Genomic DNA, 16,871 nt, shown 5'->3' on the forward strand with positions numbered 1-16,871 from the left:
AAGGGGAGGGATCGCTAAAGAGCGGCGTCACCCAAGGGTTGGAGGTAGAGAGCCCCCCTCACTTGCCTAGCGCCACCACGCATTTTGGCAAGCCCCGTCGGCTCCCCACCCGGTGAGTCTGCTTGGTGGGCGGAGTGTTGGAGGGGGAACTTCCCGTAAGGCTCTCCCCTTGCAGCGTTGCTCCCCCGGACCACCCCTCCAACGGGAAGAGAGTCGGATCACCGGCCGAAGCCAGTGGTGGGCCCGACTCCCCAGAGAGGCAGGGCGGCCCAAGGGCGCAGCTGCAATGGGGAGCTCACCCAGGGACATGTCCGTCCCCCGCGAGCTCCGCCCGCAGACTGACAAAAAATTCTCGTGCAGCTCCTTTTATACCCTTTGGTGGGCGGTGAAAGTGGTGAAAGTCCTGCAATACCTATCTATGTTATAGTCAAAGGCATACCTACATGTGTTATACGGCTGACACGCGCATAACCGCTTATCACACTAGTTACATACACACGTATATCTACACATGTGTCATAGCTCTACGCGTATAGCCACTTATCACACACACGTAGGTATCACACATACATATGTTATAGGCTATAGCATGTGAGATAAGCCGCTATAACTTATAGCGGCTTATCTCACGTGCTTACAGTTATTTACGAATAATTCAATTAATTATTTCGACGTCGTTAGCGTTGGGTAAATGTCGATTCTTATAGTTTTTTGGTCGCTGATATCGAATCTGAGGTCATTTTTTCTATTGGAACGTCGTGAGAAGGGGCACATGGCCAATTAATTATGTTAAAATAACACAAAATTATTAAGCTACAAATATAAGGCTGGATTTTGTATGAATAAATTAGAAGTTGCCATAAATTCATGTAACTCTGGTCAATCAGAGCGTGCCATCACTGCATCTGCCACCTTGTGATAATTTGTGTAATAATCTACATGCCAATCTTCTTCGTCCACTCAAAGTTAGTCACCGTCACCATTTTGTTCTTTTCTCCTCACCGAAGAAGAAAACTGCCTCTAGTAAAAAAAAATTGATATCGAAGCGTTGGTTATCTTTCTACGAGCCTGTCAACAAAAAATTGAAGGAACATAAAACTTGCAGGAAGGTTTGCTAGGGAAAGGAAGAAAATAATACGTGCAGGTAGGTCAAAAGGTCAAGTAACTAGAGTTAAATATCCCCGTTTCTTTTCTTTCTTGTTGTAGGAACAAGTACGACGACTGATTACGCCGAAATGTTGCTTGATAAGGATTTGGACACTCTTAAGGACGAATGGTGTTATCCGGATCGTCCATTGATGATCAATAAGAAGTACTCGTACAAGTTGCTGAGTGCTATTAGCCCGGACAATTTTTCAATCATTGTGGTGGATCCGACTCAAAGGCGGTGATTCAAAGGCAGATTAAGGAGGTAATGGATCTTCATTTGCACAACATTGCCGGTTGTGCACCGGTTGACGTTGCCTGTCTGAAGGACGGACTTCCTGTAACTGTCAAATTTGAGGACGGGTATGATCATGAATGGGATTTATGTCATTGCAAATAAGCATACGATTACGAACATAATGAATCTATTTTTGTATATTTCATAGGAAATTTCACCGAGCAGAGGTCAATTTAGTTGAAGAGAAGGGCGTGAATGTGTATATGGCGGATTCAGGAGTGGATATTTTGATCTCGGCTGATTCCATATATCCATCGTCGACTGAACTTTTGAGACTTACAAAGCTTTCGTTAATGTGCCGTCTTGCTCAAGTTGTCCCATTTGAGGAACAGGAAAAGTGGAAAAGTAAGACTACAAGTCGCTGTTCCAAGGAAAGAATACATCAGTGTTCTCAATTTCTCTAATTGACTGTAGAGTCTCTGAAGTTTGGCTCACATGTGACAAGAAGGATGTTGGCTTTTAAATGGTTATGAATTTGGGTTTAGCTGATTAATAGTGCTAATAAATAAGGTCGTGCGATGATATTACTATTGGATTAGATATATATATTATATATTGTAATTTATTTTACATAATTTAGAGCCACAAATGCTTGGGAAGTATCCTCGATATGATTAGTGATTGGATTGGACAGAAAATCGGAGTCTTCGAGACAAAGGTTTCAAAAGTGGGATCGAATTTCAAAGTTCATCTTCAGCTTCATCCATCTATAATGGAATCTGTTGATGCTGGATTGTTGAAGTATGACTCTACTTCCAACGACGTAAGTAATATTACTCCCCAGTCACTACGAACTTCGTAGTACGAAGACTACACTTAACAAAACGAATTATCGAGCTACAATTTTTCAAAAGTCAAGAGTTGGATGGATACTTGGTGAAGCTGGTAGACTACGGAGATTTTGTCAATGTTCAGGAAAAAAAGACGTAAGTTTTAATGGTAGAAACTCTAATCAACTCTGATGACATAGTTCATTTAATCGTCATGAACGATGTTTTAGATATTCAAGATTCCGAATAAACTCGTTGAGATTCCTGAGTTAAGTAGCATTCCTGCTACATAATTGAACTATTAGAAACGAACCCGAGCAAACTTCCTTCAGATGAACAAATTATTGGAGTTGATTGTAGAAAAAATCTGGAATGTTACATTAGTCATTTCATGGATGACGTAGATCCCCGAGAAATTCGAAAGTAAGACGAAAACCTACAATAGGCCGAGTCAGGCACAGAGTCCCTGACTTGGTGAGTCAGAGTTCTAAATTTTTCTCCTAATTGGCCGACATACCAAACTCCGTGGATACTTAAATGCTTGTTAGATTTTCTATTATTTGGCATCAAATCCTGAACTTCCATAGCTGTGTGTGCTATCCAGAAGTGGTTTTTAGCCAACATGCATATGCTAAAACTTTTAAGCCAATCGGTTCAGCCGTTTTGACTCTATCGTGCCGGACGGACGGACATGACGGTTCCATAAGCTTTAACTCGGGCTAAAAATAGATACTTAAAATATGTAATGCACTTGATATCGAATTTATCGTTAAGTTCTACTCCCCTGATTCGGGCTTTATTGTCATTTATTGATCATATGCACCAAATTAGAAAATAATTAAAAGTTAATTCGTTGACCACGTTACGGCCGCACCCTAACACCGGGTTTAGACTTCACGTTCTCCTCCCAATCCGATTTTTTGATTGGCTAATCAAAAATATCACTAACAAGGGACACTCACGACCTGTCGTTTGAGTCCAGGGTACCCACCATGTTTTTAGAATCTACTTGGACCCCAGATAAAGGATTCATTCATATTTCCGTGTAAAACTCATATTTGGCGTCGTGCCGTGGCGCCAAATTCGCCAAATTTGAATATTTTTATTTTTGAAACCGCCATAACTTTTAAAATCCTGGATGGATTTTCAAAATATTTGGCAAAAATCATGACAAGGAGTTCAACTTTCTTATCCCATGAAATTTTTTCCAAAATTATTACTTTTAACTTTTCGCAAAATTTCGTTATTTTCTTAAAAATGGGGGTTCGTCGAAAAAATGCTAAAAATATTCCAAAAATTAGAAATTTTTTATTTTTATTTTTTTCTCAAAAATTTCGACTTTTGTGATCATTTTAAGCATAAAATTTGTAAAATCCGACATAAACTGCAAAAGTTATGGGGGTTTGAAATTGGTCGAAAATGCAAATTTTTAAGTTTGGCGCCACGCCATGGCGCCAAATATGAGTTTTACACGGAAATATGAATGAATCCTTCACCTGGGGTCCTAGTAGATTCTAAAAAACATGGTGGGTACCCTGGACTCAAACGACAGGTCGTGAGTGTCCCTTGTAAGACAATTAAAAATTTCGACCAATTTCGGCCTTTCATGTAAAAAAAGTGCTGGCAGGCACTCTCGATATACACAATGTAACGACATTATAAAGAGAGCTTTAATTTCTGCAGACATACCAAGCATTAGGGAACCACTAGGTTGTAGTAGAACAGATGGAAAAAGACCGGATGGTCTTACATTAATACCATATAAACAAGGACGCTCATTAATATGGGACTTTACATGTACAGACACTTTTGCCCCCTCTTATCTCTCTCACACACTTAGACATGCTGGCACAGCAGCAAAACTAGCCGAGACCAAAAAACACAAACTTTACTCTGAACTTGAAAAACAATACATTTTTGTTCCGGTGGTCGTCGAGACATCAGGAGTATGGGGGACGGAAGGGTTGAAGTTCATCCAAGATGTTGGGAGGAGGATGAAGGATGTCACTGGACCAATGTCAACAACATTTCTCATTCAACGGATCAGTTTGGCAGTTCAACGCGGGAATGCAGCATCAATCGTGGGAGCTGTCCCCAGTCAACGAGGATTAGAAGAATTATTTTATATTTTAAATGATAGGTCATGTTATTTACAAAAATCTTGTAAGGGGCCGAATGGTGATCTCGGACGCCTATCCGGATCAAGTAAAGGTTTTCCCAACCCACCAACATCGGGTTTTTCCTCTACTCCCCAAGCCAACTAAGTGTATTTTATAATTTATCAATGTTGATGTTAATAAATCGGAACACAATTTCGACCAATCTAAACCCGGGGTAAGAGGAAACGAATTGATGCAACACGAATTGACACTTAGCGATCATAATAATGATCGCTAAGTGTCAATTCGTGTTGGAATTGATGCATCCTGGGAGCTCATGCTCGAACGCGTCCTTAACTTACCGACGTCGTAAATTAACGACGCCTTAATAACGACAAATTATAACGACGTATGCTCATCATTTGTCGTCAAGGCGTCGGAAAATGTTGTCGTTATGAGTTTAACGACATTGTCGAAAAAAAATCGTTAAAATTTGTAATCCATTTCCGATTAAGGGAGTGGTTCACAACGATCTTGGTAACTGAGGAGTTATGTTCTTACGTTTACTACCACTTTATTTTAGGTGTAGGAGTGGGATAAAATTTCAACCCACTTATAATAACTTGTCAAACTATCCAAGAAAATTCTCAAGTAAAATGGGGAAGTCATTGTGAGCAGACATGTTTTCGAGTTTTTAAAATTGTCATAATTTAAAAAGTTACAGAATTTACAAAATCAAGATTTTAGCTTAAAATTTGTTTGAAAATTCCGTTACGGACTAAAACGGGTATTCAGAAAAATGCAAAAATACGGGTCCTCTTAATATTGAGTGCACAAAATTTAAAATTAGTTTTTAAATTAATTTGAGGGTAAATGCAACTTTGATATTTTAATCTAAAGCTAAATTTTTATACTATAAACAAATTGTTTTAAAAAAATCGTTTTGAAAAAATTTGCCAATTAATTTTTGAGCAAATTTACTGTGAAAAATTGCGAATTGCGAAAAAATTGCGAATTATCTAAAAATTCATAAATCTCATTTTTGATAAGCACGTAACCGCGGCATAATTATATTTTTTCCTTCAATCTCTCTCGATTAGGACTGCCAATGAGTTCGACTCGAACTGTTCGAGTCAACGCATTTGACTCATGAGTTGCTGAGGATGAGTTGAATTGAGTTTGAGTCAATTCATTTCATTCATTCAATTCATTTCAAACGACTCGTTTCAAAATGAGTGATTTGAACAATAATGAGTTTGAGCTGAGTTGCGGAAACTCATTAAGAATTTCGCAATCCAGCGACTCAATTTGCCCAAAACAAAGTTGGCATCAACATATGCAAACCAACATACCCAATCCCTCGTCAACAATCGTCAATAGCATCTCGACCCCCTCCCCCCATAAAATGTTTACATAATATATGAACGGATCCTAATTAACAGCAAATTACGACAAATTTATCTCGTTTCGACAGCTATTTAGGCGTCGAAAACTTTTACGACAAATTCCAAGGTATTACCGACAATCAAAGTTTTGAGCATACGTCGGTGTCGTTACTAGCGACAAGTGCTAAGGACACATGCTCAAATGTGTCCTCAGCAATACCGACATCGCTAAAAATTATTTTGAGCATGTGTCACTAATTTTTACGACGTCGCTAAGCTAACGACGCGTTCGAGCATGAGCTCCCTGCAAGGAATTCGTAGCACGATTGAACATATCGTTATCTTCCAGCGACAATATTGTATCCGTAGTTACAGTTCTTAGGGTGTCATCAAGAAGTGACGATTTTGACTATGAATCTACCGCATTGCCACTCGCCATTATGTACCCCATTCTAATCTCAAACCACGCCCGACCAAAGAATTATGAAGAGGCTGACCATAATATTCCCATGGATGTTGCTGATGCTAGTCCCACCCAGCACTGCAATTGACCCAGAAATGGTTCTGCACGACTTGACGGAAATGGAGAAGTTTTTATGCCTAAACAAGAGCCACTGTCCATTCAAGGACACCCCGCTGGGCTCGCCCTGCAACTCTGACCTCTTTGAAAAGTACGGACCCGTTCACCTGAATAGCGAAGGGACGAAGGACGAGTACAACGAGACTTACACAAAGTTGAAAGCGAAAATCAACTCATCAGAGGTCAACCCGATTGACGTTTGCTTCCACACCAAATATTTCCTGGAATGTGACATCGTTAAGAAGTCGTGCAGGTGTGCGGATGTAAGATCATTACCCTAAAAATATGTTTTTCCGTATATACCTCCAACTAATCATGTCCATCTAATTATTTTGATGTCATTCACTTTCTCCTCTTCAGAAGGGCGTGTTTGCCCACTACCACTACGTTCAAGTTGAAGGCCAGTGCCGAATTGGGAAGAACGGTCGTTGCAACCCGGGGACGCCGATGGTTCTCACCTGCGTCGATGGGACCAATTGCACGGCGACGGGAAAGCAGTACAGCTCCAGCAGCCAGCAGTACACTTGTTCCTACTCCCTCTCCGCCTACCTCCCTCACCTTCGGGACTTGACCTTGTGGGCCATGTTCGTGGGGGTGGCCCTCCTCTGGGGAGAATAACTCTGAGGCCAACGTCGTCACAGTCGTTTTGTTGAGCAACCGCTTAATTGCATGTCATTCTGTTATTGCTAATCATGTTCCCATCATAAAAGTTTACCTCGTGTGTCGGCTTTTTGTATATTCTCAAATTCAGATAAAATTGTGAAATTTCAAACCCGAAATTGCATTGCTTAATTAATACATTCAACAAGAATAGCCATTTGATGTGTATGTGCTTTTTTAAATGAGATTTGCTCCCCGCACTGGGGGGCAGGTTGAGATTGGCCGACGGGGCTCGCAGATGCGAGCTAAACTACTCGTAAGTTATAAATTATAAGAAGCTGAGGTTCATTTCTATTTGGGTGAGACGAGACTGACAAAAGTCGAGTGGGGGAGGCAAGTTGAGATTTCTACGGTCAGGCAGAACCACGTAGTCTGTCTCATTCTCATCTCAGTCCACCCGCATCAACCCGCACCAACGACAAAAGTCCAGCAAAGTTGTCAACACGTGCGACTTTTCGGCCCAACATTTTTCAGATCGAATTCTTATAATATTAATTTTTAAATCGCAAAAGTTTAACGCTATTTTTTCACAAAGACCGTCATAGAATAGTAGTAGATTTGTAGTTGTAGAATCAGTGATTATGGAGGAACATAAGAAGAAAAAGACGACCGCCCGCTATTTTAATGGAGACGGTTCTCCGGCGACATCCTCTGTTGGTGGGAGTGGTGGGTTAAAGAAGAAGAAGAAATTTAACAAGCCAACTCACAAGAAAAAGGATGATGGCGAAGAAGCGATCGATATCGAGGAGGAAGTTGGTGGCAGTGGGGATGTGGTGGACCCAAGCGAGGTATTAAGATTTATCTTAATTTAAGTTAATAACTTATCACAAATAAGAAAAAGATTAATAAGATCATACATTTTCTATGAATTTTGTAGATATCTGCATTGGTTAACAAGCTAGGGTTAAACAAATTCACTCCTGCTGTCTTGTCAGCGACCAGTAAAGCACCAAAACAAAGACTGTCTGCGGAAAAAGGAGGCACGAAAGGGAAGAAAGTTCCTGAACTGGATGTCAGACAACAGGCGAAGAAGAAGGACAACCTTAAAATTCCTCCAAAGTCGAATCATACACGATTTGAGGAGGATATCAAGAAACCGGAACAACAGGGAAAGGAAAAAAGACCGGGGAAGAAGGGAAAGTCGAAGCAAGGGGGGAACAAGCTCACCACACCCACCAATGGACCACAGGCTGCAGCCAAAGTAATAGCAAAATCCACTGGCAGCAAGTGGTATGAGGGACAGGAGGGGTCTGATGATCAAAAAGTAGAGTCTAGCTCAACCGGAAACCATGAACAATTCTTTCCGTCTTTGCCTGCTACAGAACTTGCACAGATTCAAAAAACTGCGTTTGGTCTTTTGGAAAATGATGTTCAGGCGTATAGAATTGGTGAGTTGACAATAAACAGGCAGGCAATTTCGGTCCATGGAGCGTGCCAGTTATATTTTGTATTCTTACTCTTTTACAGCAAACACCACGGGCAATAATAAGTCTGATTTCCAATGGATGGAGAAAATGATGAAGAGCGGAACGCTTCCTGACAGACTGGCCGCCTATACGGTTCGCATTCAGGATTCGCCAATCCACAATCTACACTTTCTCCAGCAACTCATTTCAATGGTGAAAGTTCAAGGAAAGCAGCAGTGCTTGATGACCGCAGGTAGATGATGATTTAAAATAAATGGATTGTTGTTTATTTGTGACGTCTCGTATTGTATTTTGTTGTTTGCTATTTTCTAGATACTTTACGGGAACTATTCTTTCAAGATCTTTTGCCTCCAGATCGAAAACTTGTTCCATTCGCTAACAGAGGAGCTCAGTTGAAGACTGGAACAAAACGACAGCTGATAACCTGGGCTTTCGAGGATAAGTTGAAAGTTTTGTACATGAGTTTTGTGGATGCTGTGAAACGAATGACCGCAGACCCTGTTGAGAAACTACGAGGCAAAGGAATTGTAACAATTTATCAGCTTCTCGTCGGTTTGCCTGAACAGGAAGAAGTGAGATACTTTTACTTATTTTTGTTCTATTTAAACTCGTCATTATATTTAACTTTTGGGTTTCACCAACCATTTGGCGTAACTAATTATTTAACTCTAGTGCTCACTTAATTGCACATTATTTATTTAGATGTTACTCCAAATTCTGGTCAACAAATTAGGCGACCCAGCCAAAAAAATGGCTTCTCGTGCTCTGTTTTACTTGAAGCAGTTACTGGATGAGCATCCAAGGATGAAACGTGTGGTGGTTGAAGAAGTAGAGCGGTTGTTGTTTCGAAACAATATATCTAAACGAGGTACATATGGCTCTTAGTCGTTAATTCCATAATCCAAAAGCAACTTGCACTTGGAAATAATGAATTTGCTTGTAGCCCAGTACTACGGAGTTTGCTTTCTTAACTTGGTTGACTTGAGGGACGAACATCCTTCCCTCGCCCACAAAATGATTACAGTGTACGTAGCATTTTTCAAAGCTTGTGTTAAAACGGTAGGTGTAATACATTCATTGAAACACTTGAGCTGTTGTACGGTAAAATAAATACATGTGTTGTTCTTTGCTTCACAGGGTGACATTGAAACTAAAATGATGAGTGGGCTGTTGACCGGAATAAATAAAGCCTTCCCTCAGGCGCGTGAATTTGGCTTCCAGTTTTCGGAAAATTTAAACACACTGTACAAAATTGTCCAGCTCTCGCAATTTAAGATATCCATTCAAGCCTTATGTATTCTGTTTCAAATTGTCGATGTGGCTGCAAATCCTGCTGGAGCTGATAGGTGCGTATTTATTTACAGAGATGAGTGATTTCATTTAGATCAAGTCGTAAAGCGTATGGTTGGTTTATATTTATGTTTTTAATTTTTATAGATTCTATAGAGTTTTATACGAAAAACTGAATTGTGTCGAGTTTAAGACGTCATCACATAACGCACAGCTTTTAAATCTTCTCTTTAAAGCCCTTAAAGCAGACACAGTAATAAATCGAGTAACTGGATTTGCAAAACGTCTCTTACAGGTGAGAGATAAGTTCATTTTTTACTAATAATTGTGGTGACAAGTTCAGTCTAATGTATTTTACATGTTAGATATGCCAAAACTGTGCTGCAAACCTGGCATGCGCAATATTATTCTTATTATCCGAAGTAGCCAAAGTGCATCCTCAATGTCTTCGCATTGGTACTTGCAGTACGGGAGAGTTAGAGGCAAAGCAAAAACCTGACGAAGCAACGGACTCGTCCGAGTCTGAGGGCGAAGAGGAGAAGCAATCCAAGATAAAAAAGACTGCTGCATTTGAGAAATTTATGAAATCTACCAATGTGCAGGGAAACACAGAGGTGAAAAAAGAAAGAAAAGTTGTAAAATCTGGAATTCCTACTACTATACAAGCGTCTACTGAAGTGATTGTGGTCGAAAATGGAGAAACGCCCTTGGATGTGAAGCCTCCTGAAGAAGACGTTAAGCTCGACATGAGACGACCCTTGACAGAGTTCGATCCTCATGCAAGAAACCCTTGTTACTCTGGCGCTGAAAATAGCTTGGCTTATGAATTAATCGCACTTTCCAATCACTTTCATCCCAGCGTGGCACTATTTGCTCAAACTTTAACGAAACGTCAGGCTGTTAAATACGATGGAAATCCATTCAGAGACTTTACACTAAAAAGGTTTTTGGAGAGATTTTCATACCGTAATGCAAAACCCATCAATTCGGTAGGATATTTTTTACATTACCAACAAAATAAAAATAAGCGTATGTATCAGAATTGCTAGAATAATCTTATTTCCAAAATTATCGTGTTGCAGACTCGACCGGAATACCAGCCTAAAGGATTGCGAAACCTTCCAGTCAATTCTGATAACTATCTTTCTGTTCAAGAAGACAAAATTCCAATTGAAGAAAAGTTCTTCTATCGGTTAGTCACGCTCGACCTTAATTTTATAATCCTTTAAGTACTTGGGAATCTGTATTGTTTGGATATTATTGCGCAGATTCTTTACCACAAAGCCACGTAAAATTAAATCTGAAGATAAAGACGAGGAAGATGTCTCGGACACTGAGAGTCTTGGCGATGAAGAGTTTGATTCGTTAATGAAAAATTACTTTAAACAAACGGGTGGCGCTGATGGTAGTGACGACGACGAGGATGAGGATGATGATGACGATATGAATCAAGATGCGACAAAAGTTGACTTTGCTTCAGGATTGAGTATGCAGAAATCGAAAGGAAAGAAAAGGAAGCAAGACGACTCTGAATCTGAATCTGATAATGAAAATGATGAAGCCGAGGATGACGATGATTTTGACGACGACGGTGACGATTTTATATCAATGGATGATGATGGCAAATTAGATATGGGAGAATCTGATGATGACGATGAAATGGGAATATTCGAAGACGACGACGAACCTCAATCTTTTATAAATGTAACTTTATACATATATATTGTACAATTTAAAATATAATTAACGTACAATAACTGATTTACTAAATTTGTTGTTGTGTTCCAGAAAAAGCAAAAGATGAAGAAAGCGAGGAAAGGAGGAGACATGTTTGCCCCTGCGGAAGAATTTTCTGAAATGCTTGAAGAAAATGCAGACGATGTTATGACTGGTTCTCAAACATTGATAAATCGTGACAGAGCCGGTAAGCTTTTGAATTCAACTCGTTTAAAATTGTTAACGTATTTACAAATATTGTGTTTATTTCCTCACCAAATATTGTATAGATAAAAAGCAGTTGAAATGGGAAATGGATCGACACAGGTGGCCTAAAGGATCGAATAATTCTGCGAAGAAAGGATTCAACAAGAAAAAGTTTAAACGAACTTGATACGCAATTTAACTTTCGACATAAATTACTTTATTCGTGTAGAGTTAAGAGTTAACCTGACAAGTCGAGTATAGTTAAGTGTCAATAAATATTTATATTAGAAAACTGAAAACATTTCATGGCTTTTCATCATGACTATTTATATAGTATACGTGGGTGTTTTATTATTGATTTTCAAAATGTATGTTCTGCATTGTTTCTGTCCATAATTTTTATTAAATAACAAACTTCAAATACATTTAGGAGCGTGTGATTTTTTTCAGCTCTATCGGTTAAAAGGAAGAGCCGCAATAAATCATCAAAATTTACCTCGAAAATATGCAAGAATTTACGACTTGATTCCATTATCATCCGAAAATCGTTTTCCCTTGATGTCGTTTTTCGAATTTCGAAACGAATAATAATCACAAAGGGTCCAGTCTGGACTGTACAGGGGGTGGTTTATGACGGGGAAGCGATTTTCGCTTACACCAGCCCTCGCAAAAAGCCAGGTATAAGGTGGCACTTTAGCGTGCAAAAAATGCACCAACTCTTTTCTTTGACTCCACGTTTCTCTTCAACCGCAGCACGTAGCTCCTTCGGGGTTCCTGAATACGCGGGCCCATTTATCGTAGTATTTTTAGCAATAATTTTGCAAAGCAGGGGACGTATGGTGTCCTTGAAAATGGTAATCATCAATTTTTTGGCAGAATTTTACACTTTTGCAAACTTGGGCGGTGGCGACCCCCCGTGCTTCCGTTGTATAAATTATTGTTTGGTCACCTGGTCATAATAGCAAACCTAACTAGCATACCTAGCTAGCAAGGTATGAAGTAGGTTCCAGTTTTTATTTAAGAGCTCAAAATTAGCATTGCAAAAGTCGACTCGCTTCTGTTTTTGAGATGCCTAAAGCAATTTTGGTACCCAACGGGCGGAAACCATTTTCATACCTAAGTCTTTAGTTAACATGGAACAAATTGTTAGTTTTGGAACACCCATCTCATCTACTAAATAGGACGGTTTCAATCGTGGATGTCTCATTATTTGTTCCTCTAGTTTTCGAAGCCTTTTTGTGGAAGAAACGGATTTTGGGCGTCCTGACAACTTTTTGTCCGAGACCTCTTTTCGTCATCATTTCAAAATATTGACCCAATTGTATTTGTGCTTTGTGTTGGGCCAGGGTTGTTAAAGAGACAGTAACTTGATAAGTACTTATCAAGTTACTGTCTCTTTAACAACCCTGGTGTTGGGCAGTTTTCATAGTAAACTTTAAGCATACAATCATAAATCTATGACACAGATTGCCCCTTCAGCATTAAAATTTAAATCACACTACGATATTTAATTTGCAAATCTGCCATTATTTCCGTCGAGGTAAAGTTTGCTGATTTATTGCTCGTGTTAATGTTAACGTACAGAACTGAAAAAACCTACAGTGCAGACTTGATATAGCCCGAGTCAGGCGTAAATCTGTTTTCAAATTAAAATTTTTAAAACTTCGAATTCTTCAATTACGAGCCTTTAGTAACCCATATACCAAAATTTATCCACTATCACTAAATGTAATCGGCTATCACTAAATTTTTGTTAGTGCACACATTTTTTTCCCTTGGTCACCAGTATCGACTGTGACCATAACTTTGAAACGAGTGTATAGTTTTTCCTAAAACTCTCAGGATATTATCCTAGTAATATTAGACGCAACATATGTAAATTCCAGCCACGCGGGTGACTAGGTTCGTATACATTTGTTGGTGCACACATATTTTTCTCCCTGGTCACCTTATTGGGTCGCCCAGTAAGGTCCTCCAGACGAAAATTTTTCTTATTTTACTTCTTATTGTTCCATTAGGAGCTATTACCGACTTGTCTACCAAATTTCAGCTCGATTTGACGAATTTGAAAAACTAGTATGGGTCACCCCATAGGGTCTGTCCAGGTGAAAATGTGTCCAATTTCAATTCATATTCTTCCGTTGGTAGTCATTAACAACCTATGTACCAAATTTCAGCTCGATTGGATAAGTATTAAAAATCGGCATGGGTCACCCCCTAGGGTCTCTCCAGATGAAAATTTTTGCAATTTTACTTTGTATTCCTTCATTAGAAACCATTATCAACCTCTGCACTAAATTTCAGCTTTCTACGGCAATTTTGAAATTTTGGTGCATAATACCCCACCCACTCCGATGATCCCCACCGGTCAAAGACTTGACCGATTTCGCCCATCTTCGAACTTAACTCCTCCTTTGACCCATACTACATTTGTGCAAAATCTCAAGTCGATCGGATTAGTTTTACGACAGTTATCGCAAACCAGACAGACAGACAGACAGACAGACGGACATGACGGGTACATAAGCCCTGACTCGGGCTAAAAATCACAGCTTCCTGAATGTGTCTGAGGTTTGTTATTTCATCAAAAGTTTGGTCAGAAACAGTGCGGAAGATAGCTTTTGAAAATCAGCTAAAGAATACAGTTGGAAGTTGTCTGCTTTTTTGAACGAGATTTTCTCCCCGCACTGGGGGGCAAGTTGAGATTGGCCGACGGGCTTATAAAAGGGGCTCGCAAAATGCGATAAATAATAAAACACCTACGTACATGTTTTCATACATTGATCAGTAGTGCTATGGCTGTAACAGAACTAAACCATGCGGACCCAGCCGCGCTTACCTCCAAACCATTTCCTACCGCTGAGCTATTTTTCGAATAAATAACTTTCATCTTGCTTTTAACTTTTAATTTCAATATTATTTATTACGGCAAAATTAATCAGAGTTGGAGTGGAGTCCAAAATTTAGTCGATAATTACGTAATATGAACTAATAGAGAAGTGGAGGACAAAGAAAAGGTGAGCAAATGTTATTTAACTTAAAATATTAGATAGTATCAACACAACACAAAGTTAGACAAATAAATACAAGAACAACATCATAACATAATAAAAAAAACTTATACAGGACAGGGCTTTCAACGTTGTTCGTTGATAGTTGGAAGAGTTAAAATGCCGAGTAAAAAGAAAAAGTACAACGCTCGCTTTCCTCCGGTAAGAAATGCTGTTGTTGGCCAATTGTATTGGTTGATAGAATTTGAGTTCTTAGCACTAACCGTTCGTCGTGGTATCTGCAAATTATAGGCAAGGATAAAGAAAATTATGCAAAGTGACGAAGAGGTCGGGAAAGTGGCCCAAGCTGTACCTGTAATAATTTCAAGAGCTCTAGAACTCTTTGTGGAATCCTTGTTGAAAAAGGCTGAAACGGTGACTCAAACGAGAAACGCTAAGACGTTAACTCCATCGCATTTGTAAGTTTTAACCTTTTTTAATCACGAACGAAACGCTATAAATACACGCATATAAATTGATTATGTTTTCATTTTTTATAAGAAAACAATGCATCAATTCAGAAAGTAGGTTTGACTTTTTGAAAGACCTTGTTGCTACCGTCCCAGACGTTCAGGGTGAAGAAGATCTCGCAGAAACGCCAAATCCTCGCAGTTCTTCAGTTTCAAATTCAGCGTTTGTATATCCAACTATGCCGGTTCCAGGAACGTCCAGCAGGAATTCGGGGCCCTTACCATCGTCAGCATTAGGAGCACCCGACGAAGCAGTTGAAGAAGAGGAAGAAGACGATGATGATGACGATGAACAACCTCAACAATATGAACATCAGAAAATTGCAGGTACAACAATGGTTGATGAATAATGATGTAAAATACGATCACAATGTCCCTTTATTTTGATATTTACAATAGATACAGATACACCAATTGTATCTCAAATCCTGTCTAAAAATAAATATATCTATGAAGCTTTTGTTAATTTTGCTCAGATATATTTGTTAACTTATTAAGGTTTTTTTGCATTAGGCATAAAAGACTTCATTTTAAGGCTTATCATGCTTTATGTATCTCGTATCTGACGAAAAAATATCCTGATTGGAGATTCTGACAAAGAATCTTTAAAGCTAGTATTTATTTAGATATAAATTAAACAAAGTATCATTCACAAGTGTAACAGTGACTCGAATTCTAATAATATGACATTTCTGTAGAATATGCACAAGATCTTCCGTTTCAACCACATCAACTTCAACAAAAGTCGGTAATAGTGACTCCACAATCTGGATATATTATGAACCCTGCAAGCGTGACCAGCAACCCCTACATTCCCAATATTTCTGGCTCCTCCAGTCATCCTGGGTCGGGTGGACTATACCCGATTTACTCTCAGCAACACATCCAGAATCCGAACGGAATTAGTTCGACTCCACAAAGTGGAGGAGGTGGAGTAATTGTTTATGACGATAAATCTGTCGCCCATCATCAGTATCATTACCAACAACATTGAACGATGAGTAATTGATATATGTATGATGATGACCAAATCGTTGGAGGAAGTGATTGGAGAAATTATATGAAGAACCAAGTTTGGAGAATGTTTAGGACAAGAATGATATTCAAATATACATGCAGTGAGAGATGGAATGAACAGAATTAGATTAAATTAAAATTATATACTGTGTAGTTAGTTTGTAAGTACTAATTAAGTTTCACATATGTTATCATCATCAACAACTACAATTGATTATGCTATAGCGAACAAACAATTTTTGTATTCATTGAAAACTACTTTGGGGATAGAATTTAAAATTTTTACGATGAGAGAGAAGTGTTCAAGTTGAACTATAAAATTCACATGTTCAATTCTGCAGTTTCTGCATTTTGTTACGTATCTTATAGTTGTCTATTCTATGGTATGTCTTGTGTATTTAACATTCTAGCTCGAAATATTCTTTTTGTGTCGTCCAGCATTTGTTCAGTTTGTTTGTATTTATTATGCAATGCACTTGCACTACATTAACAGATTTTTTGTGAAATTAATAACTCGAATGCATAAGTTAGTCTCTTAATTAAACTCGATCACTCCTTATTGTTTGGTGGTGTAAGCAATATTTCGAATTCCATGTGCAGGTAATAATATGAAAAGTTATTGCGGATTACTGTTAGTTATTTCGGTTACCAATAAAACCAATAATATGCGTAAAGTGTATAGAGTATCAAATCCGCCTGTGGTGTTGCTAATTAATAATTATTCCATAATTTCATTGAATTAGAATCTGCTCGTAA

The 16,871-nt window shown here is 38.8% G+C and overlaps 3 protein-coding genes and 1 long non-coding RNA gene across 5 annotated transcripts; all 4 read left to right on the top strand.

The window, feature by feature from the left end:
* The first annotated feature begins 843 nt into the window (after positions 1-843).
* LOC118434518 lies at positions 844-3,215 on the top strand. Of its 2 annotated transcripts, XR_004834092.1 has the most exons (7): positions 844-1,144; positions 1,207-1,509; positions 1,593-1,789; positions 1,859-1,954; positions 2,025-2,207; positions 2,299-2,370; positions 2,445-3,215. It is a non-coding gene; the product is annotated as an uncharacterized LOC118434518 (long non-coding RNA). The 2 variants fall into 2 exon arrangements; XR_004834091.1 differs by having other exon boundaries at positions 1,593-1,954.
* A 540-nt stretch (positions 3,216-3,755) lies between these two features.
* On the top strand, positions 3,756-7,215 carry LOC118434515. Its single transcript, XM_035848256.1, has 3 exons — positions 3,756-4,548; positions 6,074-6,541; positions 6,639-7,215. The coding sequence occupies exons 2-3, from the start codon at positions 6,182-6,184 to the stop codon at positions 6,894-6,896; spliced, it is 618 nt and encodes a 205-aa protein (XP_035704149.1). The 5' UTR covers positions 3,756-4,548; positions 6,074-6,181; the 3' UTR covers positions 6,897-7,215.
* Positions 7,216-7,382: 167 nt separating this feature from the next.
* Positions 7,383-11,879, top strand: LOC110844562 (CCAAT/enhancer-binding protein zeta). The gene is made up of 13 exons (XM_022090790.2): positions 7,383-7,726; positions 7,816-8,326; positions 8,406-8,597; positions 8,678-8,937; positions 9,068-9,233; positions 9,309-9,424; positions 9,503-9,711; positions 9,803-9,950; positions 10,021-10,644; positions 10,738-10,847; positions 10,924-11,359; positions 11,444-11,579; positions 11,662-11,879. The coding sequence occupies exons 1-13, from the start codon at positions 7,520-7,522 to the stop codon at positions 11,763-11,765; spliced, it is 3,219 nt and encodes a 1,072-aa protein (XP_021946482.1). The 5' UTR covers positions 7,383-7,519; the 3' UTR covers positions 11,766-11,879.
* Positions 11,880-14,121: 2,242 nt separating this feature from the next.
* Positions 14,122-16,806, top strand: LOC110843657 (dr1-associated corepressor). The gene is made up of 5 exons (XM_022089661.2): positions 14,122-14,595; positions 14,705-14,790; positions 14,881-15,047; positions 15,130-15,425; positions 15,797-16,806. The coding sequence occupies exons 2-5, from the start codon at positions 14,749-14,751 to the stop codon at positions 16,090-16,092; spliced, it is 801 nt and encodes a 266-aa protein (XP_021945353.1). The 5' UTR covers positions 14,122-14,595; positions 14,705-14,748; the 3' UTR covers positions 16,093-16,806.
* The last annotated feature ends 65 nt before the right edge of the window (positions 16,807-16,871 follow it).

This window comes from Folsomia candida, unplaced genomic scaffold (assembly GCF_002217175.1).
Source record: "Folsomia candida strain VU population unplaced genomic scaffold, ASM221717v1 Fcan01_Sc002, whole genome shotgun sequence".
In the NCBI taxonomy this organism is placed as follows: Eukaryota; Metazoa; Arthropoda; class Collembola; order Entomobryomorpha; family Isotomidae; genus Folsomia; species Folsomia candida.

Bases quoted from the DNA above. Each gene is read 5' to 3' on its own strand.
- LOC110843657 (XM_022089661.2), top strand. From the start codon at position 14,749: ATGCCGAGTAAAAAGAAAAAGTACAACGCTCGCTTTCCTCCG. The intron at 14,791-14,880 runs GTAAGAAATGCT...TGCAAATTATAG, and splicing joins ACAACGCTCGCTTTCCTCCG to GCAAGGATAAAGAAAATTAT. The intron at 15,426-15,796 runs GTACAACAATGG...ACATTTCTGTAG, and splicing joins TGAACATCAGAAAATTGCAG to AATATGCACAAGATCTTCCG.
- LOC118434515 (XM_035848256.1), top strand. From the start codon at position 6,182: ATGAAGAGGCTGACCATAATATTCCCATGGATGTTGCTGATGCTAGTC. The intron at 6,542-6,638 runs GTAAGATCATTA...TCTCCTCTTCAG, and splicing joins AGTCGTGCAGGTGTGCGGAT to AAGGGCGTGTTTGCCCACTA.
- LOC110844562 (XM_022090790.2), top strand. From the start codon at position 7,520: ATGGAGGAACATAAGAAGAAAAAGACGACCGCCCGCTATTTTAATGGA. The intron at 7,727-7,815 runs GTATTAAGATTT...TGAATTTTGTAG, and splicing joins ATGTGGTGGACCCAAGCGAG to ATATCTGCATTGGTTAACAA. The intron at 9,712-9,802 runs GTGCGTATTTAT...TAATTTTTATAG, and splicing joins AATCCTGCTGGAGCTGATAG to ATTCTATAGAGTTTTATACG.